Source organism: Eriocheir sinensis, chromosome 29 (genome assembly GCF_024679095.1).
Source record: "Eriocheir sinensis breed Jianghai 21 chromosome 29, ASM2467909v1, whole genome shotgun sequence".
NCBI lineage: Eukaryota > Metazoa > Arthropoda > Malacostraca > Decapoda > Varunidae > Eriocheir > Eriocheir sinensis.
Genome location: NC_066537.1, coordinates 5,068,256 through 5,085,755, shown reverse-complemented (window position 1 = coordinate 5,085,755; position 17,500 = coordinate 5,068,256). Strand labels below are relative to the sequence as shown.

General features: G+C 44.1%; 1 protein-coding gene across 2 annotated transcripts in view; it reads right to left on the bottom strand.

Moving 5' to 3' along the window:
- The window catches only part of LOC127004846 (bicaudal D-related protein homolog), a 140,630-nt gene that overhangs the window by 86,959 nt on the left and 36,171 nt on the right, over positions 1-17,500 (bottom strand). The window contains exons 3-13 of one of the 2 annotated variants that reach the window (XM_050873023.1): positions 15,528-15,639; positions 14,674-14,790; positions 13,585-13,731; positions 11,176-11,323; positions 10,190-10,302; positions 9,699-9,710; positions 8,374-8,505; positions 7,295-7,495; positions 7,043-7,177; positions 6,569-6,721; positions 5,071-5,294 (exon numbers count right to left, since the gene is read on the bottom strand). In XM_050873023.1, the coding sequence (XP_050728980.1) occupies positions 5,106-5,294; positions 6,569-6,721; positions 7,043-7,177; positions 7,295-7,495; positions 8,374-8,505; positions 9,699-9,710; positions 10,190-10,302; positions 11,176-11,323; positions 13,585-13,731; positions 14,674-14,790; positions 15,528-15,639 (1,459 nt within the window). In that variant the 3' untranslated portion in view covers positions 5,071-5,105. The remainder of the gene's footprint in view (positions 1-5,070; positions 5,295-6,568; positions 6,722-7,042; positions 7,178-7,294; positions 7,496-8,373; positions 8,506-9,698; positions 9,711-10,189; positions 10,303-11,175; positions 11,324-13,584; positions 13,732-14,673; positions 14,791-15,527; positions 15,640-17,500) is intronic. The other variant, XM_050873024.1, reaches the window with a different exon arrangement.

Genomic DNA, 17,500 nt, shown 5'->3' with positions numbered 1-17,500 from the left:
TCCTCTATTTTTACTATTTTCACCCTCTTTTCCGCCTTGCCCGGCTTTCTACACCCACTCAGAACATAGATGAAGGATTAAAGAACGTATTGAACCTTCTATGTCACCTGGAAAGGGTCTAGAATCGCTTATATAGACTTAGATAAACAGGTCTTCATTTTCTAATTTCCAAGTTCCGACGTCATCATTCCTACCCATACCCTCACAGATATTTCATTTTTTACCCTTTTTCACGCTGTTTCTGACCATCTTTGAGCTTCCAAGACATTGATAAGGAATTAAACTACAATATCCATTATATAAACACCCTAGAAACGGCCTAAAATGGCGTCAATAGGCCTAAAACTGCAGGTCAAATATTTTTCATCTTATACGAAGGCAGAGTTACCAGTTCGCTAGACACACACACACACATACACACACACACACACACACACACACAGTTCCTTACGCACACATAATTTCCAACGTACACACACACGCCATGTATGTTTATTAGTCAGTGGTTTGCTGCACATACACACATGACCTTGACCTGACCCGACCCGTATCTTAGCGAGGTCAAAGGTCAAAAGTCATAATTTAGGTGTTGTTTGAGGTTATTATTATTATTAGCATCATCGCAGCCCCTCTCTCTCTCTCTCTCTCTCTCTCTCTCTCTCTCTCTCTCTCTCTCTCTCTCTCTCAGCATCCAGATATGTTTATGTAAAGCAGGAGAAGGCGGAGGAGGAGGAGGAGGAGGAGGAAGAGGAGTGCAACACAAGGATAAGAACAGACATACGAACACACTCACGGGAAGAGGTCAAGGCGAATCACTTTCTACGCACACACACACACACACACACACACACACATACCCCCATCCCCCCTTCTCTCTCTCTCTCTCTCTCTCTCTCTCTCATATCCCTTTACCTTTTGCTGTTGTTGTTGTTGGTCAGGTAGGTTCATATCATAGTCAGATGTGAGTCAGCATCGCTATACCTGGCGCCGTGGATGCTGGGTGGCGGACACAGGTGAGCCAGGTGTGACGGGGCATACCTGGGCCCTTGATCAGCTACAGGGATGACGAACAACTTCCCTCAACTTACTTTCCGTCTTGTGGTTGCCCCGAGTTTCTCTTCACAATGCCTCCACACGAGAAATCAATCCAAACTCGCGGGAAGTGTTTTACCGACGCCGGGGATCGAACTCACGACCGGCGAGATGGGAAAACTAGACTCCCTAACCAGTCGGCCAAAGAGGTGCCCCAGTTTGGAGTTCCCTCGGGCGGGTCAAGCACTACACCTGTGATCTGCACCCCGATCGATCCCGGACAGGCCTTTTCCCGGCTGTCTCTTGTGGCCACTCTCCTGCCGACTGCTCTTCGGAACTTGTTAACTACGTGTCTTGTGTCTGTTAACTAAAGGCGCGTTGCTATTTCCTATTGGTACTCTGATGCTATAACTACAGAATATAAGAAGAATAAAAAGAATATGGATAGATAGATAGATAGATAGATGTCTTGTGTCTGTTAATTAAAGGCGCGTTGCTATTTCCTACTGATACTCTGAATAACAAGAATATGGATAGATAGATAGATAGATAGATGAATTAGTGGAAAGAATAACTACATAGAACATAAATAATAAGTAGCCTACCTTTAGAATAGATAAATAAGTGATAATAGATAGATAAATGAGAGAGAGAGAGAGAGAGAGAGAGAGAGAGAGAGAGAGAGAGAGAACCATACTCACCCTCACTATCTAATTCTCATTGTCTTACTCACCTCCTCCTCCTCCTCCTCCTCCTTACAACAGACAAGAGGAGGAGGAGGAGGAGGAGGCATTGTGTGGTGATGACAACACAATACACACACATCACCTCCAAATCATCACCATCTTCACAACACCACAATCTCACCTCCTCCTCCACCTCCTCCTTCTCCGGCATATGACCACAGATGTTGCGCCGACTAAACAAAACTTTCCAACTTTCCTCCTCCTCCTGTCATAATTCTTCTTCCCTCCTCTTCTTCTCCTTCCTGCGTCATAAGCTCACCTAGATATGTCACAATAGAGGAGGCGGAGGAGGAGGAGGAGGAAGAAGGAGGAGGAGGAGGAGTTGAATTTTTCCTCCTTCCATTTCTCTCACTTATTTTTTTTCTTTCCATCTACGTAACTCACAACAGAGGAAGAGGAGGAGGAGGCGGAGGAGGAGTAGAAGGTATTTTTTCCTCCATCTCTCTCTCTCTCTCTCATATTCTAATTTCTTCTTCTCTTTCTTTCCTTCATTAATTTTCTAGTATAAGGCGTAAGGGATCAGAGTAAAGGAACACACTCATTTATCATATTCTTATTTCATATTATTCATCTATAGGTTCAGAACACAATGAAATCCTTCCTATTCCTTCCCAATCCTTCACATCTGTCTCTCTTCTTCCTTTCCTTCCCTTCCTTTGCTTGTATAGGACCTAAGGAACACTCCCCCTTCCTAATACTTCACATGACCCTCTCCTTCCTTTCCTTCCCTTCCTTTGCTCGTGTAGGACTTAAGGAACACTCCCCCTTCCTAATCCTTCACATGTCCCTCTCCTTCCTTTCCTTCCCTTCCTTTGCTTGTATAGGACCTAAGGAACACTCCCCCTTCCTAATCCTTCACATGTCCCTCTCCTTCCTTTCCTTCCCTTCCTTTGTTTGTGTAGGATAAAGGAACACTCTCCTTTTCTATTCCATATATTCTTCCTTTAGGTTCAAAACAGACTTATTCCTCTCTCTCTTTCTCTCTCTCTCTCTCTCTCTTGCTTTCTTCCTTTACATGTGAGGGAGACTAGGACCACTAAGATGACCTCGTACAATTGCTTGGTGAACATTCTTTATTTATTTTTTTCTAAACCATCGAATATAACATAGACATTCGTAAGTTGTCATCCCGCGTGGCTGTCTGGCTGGCTGGCACACACACACACACACACACACACACACAAGGGCAGATTGTGGATTTTAAATAATTTCGTCTACGTAAATAATTCCGTTTGGTGTTTCATTCCTTCTTTTGTGAGAGTGATGGTGTTTTTTTTCATGTTTTTTTTAATATAAATGTCGTGAGAGTTAATGGACATACAAACATACAGCAATTCATATGTATTTCTAGTTTATTTTTACGTTTTTGTGAAGATGCTCTCTTAACCCGGTAGCAGCGATGGGCCGGGCCAAATTTATGGTTTACTGCAGCGACGGGCCAAATTTGTGGCTTTTACCGTAGCAGCAACGGCCAAATTTGTGGCTTTTACCGTAGCAGCGACGGCCAAATTTGTATTTTGTAGCGATAAGCAAAATTTGGCTTTACTGTAGCAGCGACGGGCCAAATTTGTGGCTTTACTGTAGCAAACGGGGCCAAATTTGTGGCTTTACCGTGTAGCAGCGACGGCCAAATTTGTGGCTTTACCGTGTAGCAGCGATAAGCCAAATTTGTGGCTTTACCATGTAGCAGCGATAATAAATTTGTGGCTTTTACCGTAGTAGCGACGGCCAAATTGGCTTTAACTGTAGCAATGGGCCAAATTTGTGGCTTTACCGTAGCAGCAATGGGCCAAATTTGTGGCTTTTACTGTAGCAACAATAAGCCAAATTGTGGCTTTTAATGTAAAATATCGGCCAAATTTGTGGCTTTACCGTAGCAACAATGGGCCAAATTGTGGCTTTACCGTAGCAACAATGGCCAAATTTGTGGCTTTACCGTGTAGCAGCGACGGGCCAAATTTGTGCCGTGATATAAACCCCCCCAAAAAGATGCTACATAATCTGATCACAAATACTTTGAAATATATTATGAAATGGTTTGTGTGAGTGATGATTTTTTCTCATTTTCTCGCTTAGACGGACCATTAAGAAACATGATCCCCGCTGCTACCAGGTTAAGGTTATCAGTACTAGAGTCACACAGCCAGACAGCCAGACAGATGGACAGACAGACAGACAGACAGACAAGATGGTAATATATCACAGCTAAATAGTAAATCATAGTATCATACACATACATACAGACCTAACCACTACCACCACTACTACTACTACTACTACTACTACTACTACTACAACTACTACTACTTATAACAGATCTATACGACTCTTAAAAACAATAAGTATCTCTCGTATAAGGCAATGAATGGTGCTTGGAATGGCCTGTTTTTCCTTCCCTTCCTTCGGCCGCTCGGCAAAAAGGAAAGGAAGGAAAAAAAAAAAAACATTGCAACGCACACAAATAAAAAAAATAAAAAAATCGTTCGTTCTTTAAGTCGTTCTTCCCTTAAGTCTAATAAGTACCGTAAAGTTTAAGGCTTTGGGTTCTGAGGACGGTAGTGTTAAGTATAAGTATATATAAGTAATGATGATAATAAAAATAAATATAATGATCATAATAGTAGATATGGAGACTCAGTAGGGCTTCCTCTCGGACACAGTCATATATCTTAGTTAATTATATCGTAGTAAATAATAATGATAATAATGATAATAATATATATATCTAATTCTGCTAAAGCCATGTTGTAGAGATTCACGCCGGGGAGGAAGAGGAGGAGGAAGAGGAGAGAGAGAGAGAGAAGATAAGGAGGAGGAGGAAGAGAGAGAGAGAGAGAGAAAGTGAAGAAGAGGAGGAAGAGAGAAAGAGAGAGAAGATAAAGAAGAGGAGAAAGAGAGGAGAAAAGGAGAGAGAGAGAGAGAGAGAGAGAGAGAGAGAGAGAGAGAGAGAGAGAGAGAGAGAGAGAGAGAGAGAGAGAGAGAGAGAGAGAGAGAGAGAGAGAGAGAGAGAGAGAGAGAGAGAGAGAGAGAGAGAGAGAGAGAGAGAGAGAGAAATATATATTAAAGAAAGAGAAGGAAGGAAGAAAGATTAAAAGAGAAGAAGTAAGAAGGAAAAAAAAGAGAGAAAGAAATCAAGAAATCAAGATCGAACACACACACACACACACACACACACACATTACAAAACAACCTCACCAACCAAAAAATCCATCGCCTCGCAACCACACACTCGATCCACCTCCGTCACCACCATACCCCAAAACTCTACAATAACACCCACGTTCTCCTCCACCCCCCCCACAGGACGATGATCGAGGCAGCGGCGGGTTACCTCTTGAGGGTCGTGAGGATGGAGAACAGCCGAGAATTCTTCCTGGGTGACGCCTTTCCGCTGGAGGAGGAGTCGGAATCGCTTTGGTTGTGTTGGTGGTGGTGGGCAGATCGTGACCCACTACCCATTTCAAGCTTGCTCAATTTCCGCCGCATTTGTTCGTCCAGAAGCTGCTGCATGTCAACCTGGTATGGGGTGGGAGATGGGGGGTTTTAAATGGGGGCTTGGGTGGGAAATTGGGTTTTTAAATGGGTTTTTTAAATGGGGGTTTGGGTGGGAAATGGGGGTTTTAAATGGGGGTTTGGGTGGGAAATGGGGGTTTTAAATGGGGGCTAGGGTGGGAACTGGGGGTTTTAAATGGGGGTTTGGTGGAAATGGGGTTTTAAATGGGGTTTGGGTGGAAATGGGGTTTTAAATGAGGTGTGGGTGGGAAATGGGGTTTTAAATGGGGCTAGGGTGGAAATGGGGTTTTAAATGGGGTTTAGGGGTAAGGGGGTCAGTTTCTGAGATGGGAGGGGTAAAGATTGGGTCAGAGGTCAGCTTTAACTATCACTATGGTCATGAAACTACCCTTGGAAATACTAACACAATGACCTCATCTATGAAAGCCTTGTTAAACTTTCTCTATCTCTCTCCCTTCCTCTGTCTCAGTCTCTCTCCTTCCTTCTCTTCCTTCCTTTCTTTATAATTCACACCCATCAATTTCTATCACTAGGGTCATGAAACTACCCTTGGAAATACTAACACAACGACCTCATCTATGAAAGCCTTGTTAAACTTTCTCTATCTCTCTCCCTTCCTCTGTCTCTCTCTCTCCTTCCTTCTCTTCCTCCCTTTCTTTATAATTCACACCCATCAATTTCTATCACTAGGGTCATGAAACTACCCTTGGAAATACTAACACAACGACCTCATCTATGAAAGCCTTGTTAAACTTTCTCTATCTCTCTCCCTCCTTCTCTTCCTTTATTCTTCCTGCCGTAATTTCTATCACTAGGGTCAGCAAACTACCTAACAAATACTAACTTGAAGCCTCATCTATAATGACAAACTTTCTCTATCTCTCCCTTAAACTTTCTCTATCTCTCTCCCTCCTTCTCTTCCTTCCTTTCTTTATAATTCACACCCATCAATTTCTATCACTAGGGTCATGAAACTACCCTTGGAAATACTAACACAACGACCTCATCTATGAAAGCCTTGTTAAACTTTCTCTATCTCTCTCCCTTCCTCTGTCTCTGTCTCTCTCTCCTTCCTTCTCTTCCTTCCTTTCTTTATAATTCACACCCATCAATGAAACTACCCTTGGAAATACTAACACAACGTGACCCCATTCATGAAAGCCTTTGTTAAACTGTCTCTCTCCTCCTGTCTCCTCTCCTTCCTTCCCTCTCTCTCATTCACACCCATATCTTCCCTCCCTTCCTTCCCTCCTTTCCTCCATCTCTCCCTTCCTCACCTGCCACTGCTCCAGCTGCTGCGAGAGTTCCACCTTCTGCTGTATTGCCTCCATGAGCTGCGAGTTGACCTGCATGACGTCAATCCTCGTCCTTGCCAACTCGATCTCACAGGCGTTCTTGCGGGCCACGGCGTTGTCCCTCATGTCCCAGGCCTGGCGGAGGGGGAGGAAATGATGGTGGTTATTGTTTGTCGTTCTTGTCCATTGTAAGTCACGGAACAACATCTATTTGTAGTCTTGAAGTAGTACCTCTGTTATATTTATTTTGCCTTTAAGTAGCAACACTTGGATTCCACTTGCCCATACCTCCATTTTTCAGCGTCAGGCAGCTCAGTCACTTCATGCACACTTTTCCTTTCCTTACTTTTCTTTCTGTTTTTCTTCTGCTAACAACTATTTCTCTACCCTCCTCTCATTCTCATCTCCCACACACATTCTCCTCCTCCTCCTCCTCCTCCTCCTCAAGCCTCATACCTTCTTGATGAGCTCGTCCTTGGCCAGGTGTGTGTTGTCGAGGTCATGCTTGAGGGTGTCACGGTGCTCCTCGACGGCCTTCAGCTGTGCCTCACCCAGCGTCACCTGATGGCCAAGCTCGGCGGCCTCATCAGTCTACGGAAAGGGGACAAGTATGAGAGAGGAAGCGCTTTTATGCTTATGGTTAATATTCCGACATGCTTCTGCCTCTCACATCAACTTCATCTATAAACAAGGTCCCCCTCAACCCACCTTGGCCTTGAGTTTGTCCTTGACGTCGCTCAGCTCAATGTTCAGCTTGTCCACGGCCTCCAGAGCGCGGTGAACCTCCTGCTCCAGTGTGACCCTGTCCTCGCCGCGGCCACATGAGCTGCACTGACCCTGGGCCTCACGCCGCAGCAGGTCCCGGACTAACCCATGAACCTCCCTCACTGAAGCCAACAGCACACCACCCTGACGAGGAATAAAAGTGATTAGGGTGTTACAGAAGCAAAACACACACACACACACACACACACACACACACACACACACACACACACAGAAGCATAACAACATGGAACAGACTTGACGAGGAGACTGTGTGTGCAAAAACGGTTCATGAATTTAAAGCCAAACTGGATAATAAGCGTTATGGAGACGGGACAGCACGAGCCTAGTACAGCTCTTTTCCTGTATTTCACAACTAGGTAAACACAACTAGGTAAACACACACACACACACACACACATTTCACGATTTCATGGGATGGGGACACGATGAAGAAAATAAAAGCAACACTGAGTAGACCAAGGATAGAGTATGCAGCGGCTGTCTGGTCACCTCACAAAAAAAGGACATAAGGAAACTTGACAACATTTATTCAAAGGATTGCGACTATGATGGTACCAGAACTATGAAGCCTGCCATATGAGACTAGATTAGAGGAACTGGGCTTACCAAAACTGGAAGAAAGAAGAGAAAGAGGAGACCTGATAGCGTTGTACAGGAAAGCAAGTGGAATGGATGTGCTGAACAGACTAAGAGGAGACAGCAAGAAACTGAGGAAGGGGACTAATTTGAAAGATATTAAAAGGTACAGCTATCCCTTACCCACCCTTTCTCCCTCCCTTAACCCGGTAGCAGGGACGGGCCAAATTTGTGCCATATGATATAAGCCCCCCAAAATAGATGATACATAATCTGATCACAAATGCTTTGATATATATTATGAAATGGTTTGTATGAGTGATGATTTTTTCTCATTTTTCTCGCTTAGAGGGACCATTAAGAATCATGATCCCTGCAGCTACTGGGTCTAACCTAACCTAACACTCCCTCCCTCTCCTTACCTTGATCTTGTCGGGGGTGAGCTCGTCGGAGGAGTTTGTGGACAGCGACGTGAGTGAGTTGCGTCTGCGGTGCCTCAGCTGCTCCGTCAAGACCCTCAGCTGGCCCACCGCGTCCACCACCTCCTGACGCAGCTGTGGGGGTGATGGAGGGGGTTAGGGGGTGGTATAGGGTATGAGGGTATGGTCCTGCTGTCAAAACAAAAAACTAGGACCTTTCATTTCACTCATCTACCAGCAACAGTGACTTCCTTTGTTTTGTAATCTACTGTGTAAAATTTTCATTGTAACTCTATGGCAGTGAAGTTAGTGGCATATTAGTTTCAAAGCATCACTAATCCCCTCCTGAAATTGACCTCTCTGTTTGGCCACTCCTTTGACCTCTATTCAGGAGCAGTAAGTAGCGGGCTTTTTTTTTATACTTTTCTTTACGCCTTTGAACTGTCTCCTTTGCTGTAAAAAATAAAAATAAAAAGCCCCGTGACCTTATTTTCCTTTTTCATTTCCCAACATGACCTCTGCGTGTATCGAAACAACACACGAGAAATTAATCAAGACCAGAAGAGGGTATTCGCCGGCTGTCTGGGCTAGGATTGTACCCGTGACCAGCGTGACGGGAGAGCCACTCCTTACCGAGCCGCCCAAAGAGGTGTCCCCCTGGCTAAGTGGGTTATGGGAGGCTCGTTCATCAGGCATAGTCGCTGCACTACAATTACATCAAACTATCAACAACAAGTACAGCAAATATTTTTTCTATACTTCTTTACTCTGTCAAAATATACAACAAGGTAATTATAGGGCCATATTTTTAAACATTTCTGCGCACAAGAACATGTAATTTACTAGTCTTTTGTGGGACTTTAGGGCATTTCCAAGGGTACTTTTATGACCCTGGTGGTAGTCCGAGCCTTCTTCTGTACCGTGAACCTAAAAGAACACTCATTGGAACTTGATGAACCTCCTTTTTTCCCATATTTTTAAACATTTCTGCGCCCAAGAACACGTAATTTACTAGTCTTTTGTAGGAGTTTAGGGCATTTCCAAGGGTTCTGTACCGTGAACCTAAAAGAACGCTCATTAGAACTCGATGGACCTCCTTTTTTCCCATATTTTTAAACATTTCTGCGCCCAAGCATCTGACAATACCAACCATAATCTCATGAAGTGCTGGATACATATATTAAGCTCTCTAATAAGCACTATGGCAACTAGTAAAGTCTATGGAGTGCTAGTGTGTGCATCTACTACTACAGCCACCACTACTACAGCTGGTGGTGGTGGTGGTGGTGGTGTTGGCAGTGGTGGTGGTGGTGGTGGTGGTCACTTACTGAGGTGCGGCCCTTGAGGGAAGAAACAAAAACGGACAAAAATTAGACACACACACACACACACACACACACACACACACACACACACAAAGCCACCACTAAAGCAACACAGACTAGACTAAAACATAACAAAAAAAAAACCAGTGAATACAAAACAAGCAAGCAAGCAAACACACAAACACACAAACAAACAACAACACATGCATGCTTAAAAAATATATATATAAAAAATGCTAAGCTTGTAATTTTTTTTTTTCTATATTTTTTTTCCCTGTGTCAGTTTGTGTGTGTGTGTGTGTGTGTGTGTGTTTATCTAGCTAACCTCATGTCTACTTTAATCTATCTTTCTATCTCCCTATATATATGTGCACCAATCCATGCATGTGTGTGTGTGTGTATGTGTGTAGTATGAGCGTATATCCATGTACGCGTGTATATGTAAGCCAGCGTGTGCGTTTATATGTGTGTACGTGTGTGTGTGTGTGCCTCACCGTTTTGAGAGTTTCAGCGTCCGAGGTCGGGTACAGGACCGGGTCATCACACTCAATCTCGTCCAGTTCCAAGAGGTCTTCCGGGAGGCTGGGGTGGGAGTGGGGGCGGGAGGCTGCAATGGGGGGGTGGGGGGGTGAGGCAGAGAGGAGGAGGAGGAGGAGGAAAAGGAGGAGGACGAGGAAAATAACTTACAGATAACAATAACAAATAAAACTACACCAACAAACACTCCATGATGATGATGATAATAATAATGATAATAATAATAATAATAATAATAATAATAATAATAATAATAATAATAATAATAATAATAATAATAATAATAATCATCATCATATCACATCAATTTACCATCCCTACTGCCTTACAACAACACATGACACCATTTCCTTCATCACCACATACAAGATTCCACATCAACACCACATATAGCAAACACAACATCACCACACATAACACTACCTACATGGACAGGCCACCACATACATCACCACATAGATCTAGACATAACACCAACATGACCACCACATACACACATACGCACTACATACAAACACCACCACATAGCGTAGACACACACATACACACACACACACACACACACACACACACTCACTTATTTTTTCTTCCTTTCTTCCTAACCTAACCTAACTTAACATCTCTGTCTCTTTTTCTAACCCCATTTCTTCATTTTTTCTTCATCTCTTCCTTACGTGACCTAACTTAACCCAACTTCTTTTTCTCTCTCTCCCTCAGCTCACCTTCCTCATTTCTTCTTCATTTCTTTCTATCCTAATCTAACCTAATCTCTTTCCATCTCTCTAAACCTCATTCATTTCTCCTCCATCTTTTCCTAATACAAGCTAACCTAACCTATCCTAATCTCTGTCTCCATCACCTCTATTTAAAACCTCTCTAATCTAACCTAACCTGATCTAGCACCTCTGTCTCTCTCCCTCCTCTCACCTCCTCTAAATCTCACCTTCGTGGTCACTCATGTCTATCTCGTTCATGAGTGAAGTGTGGCCCATGGAGGGGGAGGAGGAGTTCCGACTGAGGGCCTCCAGGCGGTCCGTCAGGGAGAGGTTGGTGTGGCGCAGGTCGTCCAGGTCGCGCTGACTGTTACGCAGCTGTTGGGGGAGAGAGAAGGTCAGGGGTCATGTATTTACTGGTTCTTATTGCTAGTTCTTAAATGGTGATGTTGCTATTGCTTTTGTTAACTCGTATAGCTTTTTATAATTCCCCAGTGATTTGTCTAATATTTGTTTCTCTGTTTTACCCGGTAGCAGCGACGGGCCAAATTTGTGGCTTTACCGTGTAGCAGCGACAGGCTAAATTTGTGGCTTTACCGTGTAGCAGCAACGGGCCAAATTTGTGGCTTTACCGTGTAGCAGCAACGGGCCAAATTTGTGGCTTTACCGTGTAGCAGCGACGGGCCAAATTTGTGGCTTTACCGTGTAGCAGCGACGGGCCAAATTTGTGGCTTTACCGTGTAGCAGCGACGGGCCAAATTTGTGCCATGATATAACCCCCCCAAAATAGATGATACATAATCTGATCACAAATGCTTTGATATATATTATGAAATGGTTTGTGTGAGGGGTAATTTCTTCTCATTTTTCTCGTTTGCTAGATTTCAAGTTTTGGATGCCTTTACTATAAACTCGCCCTTTCTGACTTCAATATTTCCTTTAGAGCATCATTATCATCATCATCATTATTATTTTTTTTTACAACAAAGGAGACAGCTCAAGGGCACACAAAAAGAAAAGAATAATAAAACAAGCCTATTTCAACCTCCTGTGGGGCATAAGACTCTTCTAAGTACAATTCCCACTCATTTCTCTCCTATGTTTCTCTAGTTAAGGTTTACACCGTGTTATGTATAGAAAACATTAGCATATCCTTCACCAATATAGTCTCAGTGAATCTCCTGCCATTTTAACCTCTAACAGACTGACTAACTATTTTTCTAGTGAGATTTCTGCCTTTTTTCCACCAAACTTCCCACACATAAGTATACCACCCTCTCCTCTGCCCTTTCCTACCTCCCTCCCATTCCTTCTCTCCCTCTTCTCTCTTCATTTCCCAAGCAACATATAGAGTCTCAGTGAATCTCTTGCCATTTTAACCTCCGACAGACTGACTATCTATTTTTCTAGCGAGATTTCTGATTTATTTCCATCAAACTTTCCACACATAAGTATACTACCCTCTCCTCTGCCCTGTCCTACCTCCCTCCTATTCCTTCTCTCCCTCTCATTAACCTCCGACAGACTGACTAACTATTTTTCTAGCGAGATTTCTGCCTTTTTTCCACCAAACTTCCCACACATAAGTATACCTCCCTCTCCTCTGCCCTTTCCTACCTCCCTCCCATTCCTTCTCTCCCTCTCCTCTCTTCATTTCCCAAGCAGCATATAAGGTCTCAGTGAATCTCCTGCCACATTTAACACCAACAAGACTAATTATGAGTTTTTCCAAGCAAGATTTCCACCTAATTTCTGACTATTTTATTATTTCCAACTATTTTTCCATCAAACTTTCCCTCCTCCTTCCCTTTCCTCCCTCCCTCCTATTCCTTCTCTCCCTCTCCACCATTCGGCCTCTTGCAGTCTCTCTATGTTCTTATGTTCTCTTCATTTATGGGTAGGCGGTGGCCGAACTGGTAGCGTACTGGGCTCACATTCACCGCGTGATGGACGCCGCGGGTTCGAATCCCCACGCTACCACTCGGATTTTTCAGTCACCGCCGAGTGGCTTAAAACTACCCACATGCTGTCCTGAAGACCACCCATCAACCCGGACTCTAGAGGAAGCCGTCCAAGCGAATCAAGAACGAGTTCCGGGGGGCAGCATGAGCCAATGCAAGATGGCGCCACTATAAACACTCGCCTGCGCCAGAACGGGCTGGGCCGACCATCAGGCCCCACCAGGAAGATGCCTACCGGCGCAACAGGCAACGACGTAAAAAAAAAAAAAAAAAAAAAAAAAAGCAACATATAAGTCTCAGTGAATCTCCTGCCACATTTAACACCAACAAGACATGAAGAAGTTTTTCCAAGCAAGATTTCCGCCTTATTTCCACCAAACTTTCAATAACTACACGTAAAAATGGAGTTATAGGCACGGCGTAGTCCAGGACGGCGACGCGGCAAACTCTACGGTCCTGGGCTGCCACGTTTGACTTACTCGCCGGCTCGAACGTGACAACCTTTTCTCTCCTTTTCATTCCTAAAAGTTTCGCTGCTGAGTCACTTCCACGACTTATATATATAGTTTGAAAGGTTTTATACATCCATGAGAGCCGTAGAGTAGGCTATTTAATAAGGGGAGGCCTAACTATCACAGACGAACTACTATTACTACTTCTACTACTACTACCACCCACCATGGCCTCCTGCTCTCTCGACTGCTTCTCCAGCATCATGATCCGGTCCGACGACTCGTCCAGATGGGTGCTGAGTCCTTCCCGCTCGTTCAGCAGACTGTCAATCCGCCGCTCTAGGTCCATTTTCTTCTCCGTCAGCAGGTTGATCTGAGGAGTGAGTGAGGGATGAGATGGGAGTCGGAGGAGGAGGAGGGAGAGGAGTGGAGGCTGTGGGAAAGGGGAGGAGGGAGAGGAGTGGAGGCTGTGGGAAAGGGGAGGAGGAAGAGGCTGAGATGAGAGAGGGAGAGAAAAGGGAGGGGGTAGTATGCGGATAGGGAGAGGGAGATTATGGGTAGGGTGATGTTAGGGTGAGGGAGATTGGAGGAGGTCGAGGGTTTGAGGAAGGGTGAGGTTTGGAAGGTTGGGGAGAAGGAAGGAGGAAAAGGGAGGTTTAGGAAGGGTGAGGCTAAGGAACGGAGAGGTTTGAGGTAGGGTGAAACTTGGGAAAGGGAGATTTTGGAAGGGTGAGGTAGTATGAAGGTATGGAAGGGTACGATTTTTGAAAGGGTGAGAGTTTGAGAAGGGGGATGCTGGGAGATACGGGAAGGGTGTAGAGTGACGAGGGTGGGGAGGGTGAGATTTTTGAGAAGGGTGAGGCGAGGGGAGTTTTTTTTTATATTCCTTTATACGTCAACTACACAAAAACATCAAAATTTGAGTCGTATTATAAGACATTTCGTCTCCCAAGAACACCTATTTGACAAGGTTTTCGTAGGAATTTGGGGCATTTCCAGGAGTAGTTTTATGGCCCTGGTGGTAGTTTGACCCTTCCTCTGTACCATGAACCTAAAGAAACACATATTTGACAAGGTTTTCGTAGGAGTTGTGGGCATTTCCAGGAGTAGTTTTATGACCCCGGTGGTAGTATAACCCTTCCTCTGTACCATGAACCTGAAGAAACACTCATCAGAACCCGACTGACCCCCTCTTTGACCTTTAGAAATATGTGATGTGGGAAACGAAAATGTCTTGTAATACCAGTCAAAGCATTTCTCCCTCATCACAGAGCCAAACTAACAACACAACAGCTCCTCCCTGCCAGCACGTTACCTCCTCGCTGAGCACCTCCAGCGTGGACACTTGCTCGCTCATGTTGGACTTCCTGAGGTTGAACTGGTCCCGCAGCATCTGAAGTTGTTGCTCCAGCTGATGCTCGTGTTTGGAGGACTGCAAGTGGAGGGCGAGGTTAGGAGGGCGAGAAGGAGGGTGGAGGAGGAGAAGGGAAGGGTTAGAATGTCGAGGAGGAGGAGGAAGAGGAGGAGGAGGAGGAGGGTTAGAAGTACAGAGAACAAAAAACAAAGAAAAAAAAAACAAGGTAGCTGTGTGTGTGTGCGTGTGTGTATACCTGGAGATGGACGTAAACACTGAGAGAACACACACACACACACACACACACACACACACACACACACACACACACATAATGAAGCTGATTCAAAGAGTCAAAGTTACAAACGAGCTGACGATACAAAGAGGTTCAGAGATTCAGTGATTCTCTCTCTCTCTCTCTCTCTCTCTCTTTCAAGCAACATATGAATGAATGAAAAAGAATCTCATACTTTCTTTTTTATTTTATGTTGCAGAGCGCGTGTTTTAATAATAATAATTAATAATAAATGGTTTGCTCAATGACTGCAGCCGTCAGGTTGAACATGTACAAGTGTATATATGTTTGTATGTATGTATGTGTGTATGTACACATACTTACGTAGATGCGTATGTCTTGGTAATAACAGGTTGCGTCTAAGTAGCTCATTAGCATATGCAAAACTAATTAGACTGTGAGCAAGCGAACCAGTTAAGGGTAATGACTTGTGTGTGTGTGTGTGTGTGTGTGTGTGTGTGTGTGTGTGAGAGAGATTCCCCGTGGTCTGACCACGTGGTATAACCCCCTCCCCACGCACCTCCTTGAGCTGCGAGGTGAGCCGCTGGTTCTGCTCGGTGAGTTGGTCGATGAGCTGACTCTTCTCGCGGTCCGTCTGCCGCAGGGCGTCCCGCTGGTCCTGCAGCTCGCTCCTGACGAAGGGGACAGAGATTAGCGAAAGTGTTGATGCTGCGATGATATATAGTACCCCATTTTCATATTCCTCCTTCTCCCTCCTCTCATCATCTGTTATCTCTCTCTTCCCATTCATAAAGCATTCTTCCCCCTCCTCCTTCCCTACCCTTCCCTCCTTCCTCCCCTTCCTTCTCTCCCTCTCCCTCTCCTCCTGTTCTCTCTTCTCTTCTCACGCAAAAGCATATCGCCCCTCCTCCTCCTCCTCCTCCTCCTCCTCCTCCTCCCGCAAGCAGTATCTCACTACTTCCCGTTTGCTAAAGTAGGAGGAGGGGGAGGAGGAGGAGGAGGGGGAGAGGTGTAACGTAGCAGACACGTTAGTGAAGCCCTGCCCGTTAGTCTTGCACACCTGTGGCTCACCGTATTAATGAATGACAGCCAGGTAAGTATTAGGTGGCATCATCATTATCATCATTGCTATTCCACCTCTCTTCCTTCGTTTATTCGCTGCTCTTTCTTGACGCGATCTTCTTTCCCGTTACACTAATAATCTATGCGTTCTTTTATATATGTATTTTTTAACAGTAAGAAGAATGAATCAAAACTTATGACAACGTTTTCTGTATGAGGTATTCTAAAACATGATAAGGGGAAGAGGATGGCACTTTAACTAACTAACGGGGAGCATACATCCGAGGGCGCGTCGCTACACTCACCCACTACAGATGAATGGAATTAAACTCTAGAGGAAGGGAATCGAAAGTGAATTGTACGGGAAAGGGAATTAAAGACAAAGGAATCATTATAAAAAGAAGGAAATAAAAATGAAATAAAAAAAAGGGAAGAGGATGGCACTATAACTAAATAACGGGGAGCATACATCCGGGGGCGCGTCGCTACACTCACTCGCCGCCCCCATGCAGCTACCCACTATACAGATGAGTGGAATTAGACTCTATAGGAGGCGAATCGGTCGAGAATTATACGGGAAAGGGAATTAAAGACAAACGAATCATTATAAAAAGAAGGAAATAAAAATGGAATAAGAGAAGGGAATCGAACTCCTTATATAATGGAATGAAATTATAGACCCATATATCACACGAAGACAAGGTATTAGAGAAATGAAGAGGTAAGGGACTTGAACTCTAAGGTAAAGCAATCGAGCTCTAAGGTAAAGATATCGAGCTCTATGGTAAAGGAATGAAGGATATCGAACTCTAAGGAAAGGGAACCGAGCTCTAAGGTAAAGGAATAAAAGGAATCGAACTCTAAGGTGGGGGAATCAAGCTCTAAGGTAAGGGAATCAAGCTTTAAGGTAAGGAAATGAAGGGAAATGAGTTCTAAGGCAAAAATATGAAGGCAATTGAACTTTAAGGTAAGGGAATCGAGCTCTAAGGTAAGGGAATCAAACTTTAAGGTAAGGAAATGAAGGGAAATGAGTTCTAAGGCAAAATATGAAGGCAATTGAACTCTAAGGTAAGGGAATCAAACTCTAAGGTAAGGGAATCAAACTTTAAGGTAAGGAAATGAAGGGAAATGAGTTCTAAGGGAAAAAAATGAAGGCAATTGAACTCAAGGTATGAATCAAACTTCCAAGGTAAGGAACTGAACTTAGGCAAGGAAATGAAGGGAAATGAGTTCTAAAAAAAAGAAAGTAATTGAACTATAAGGTAAGGGAATCGAGCTCTAAGGTAAGGGAATCAAACTTTAAGGTAAGGAAATGAAGGGAAATGAGTTCTAAGGCAAAAATATGAAGGCAATTGAACTTTAAGGTAAGGGAATCGAGCTCTAAGGTAAGGGAATCAAGCTTTAAGGTAAGGAAATGAAGGGAAATGAGTTCTAAGGCAAAAATATGAAGGCAATTGAACTCTAAGGTAA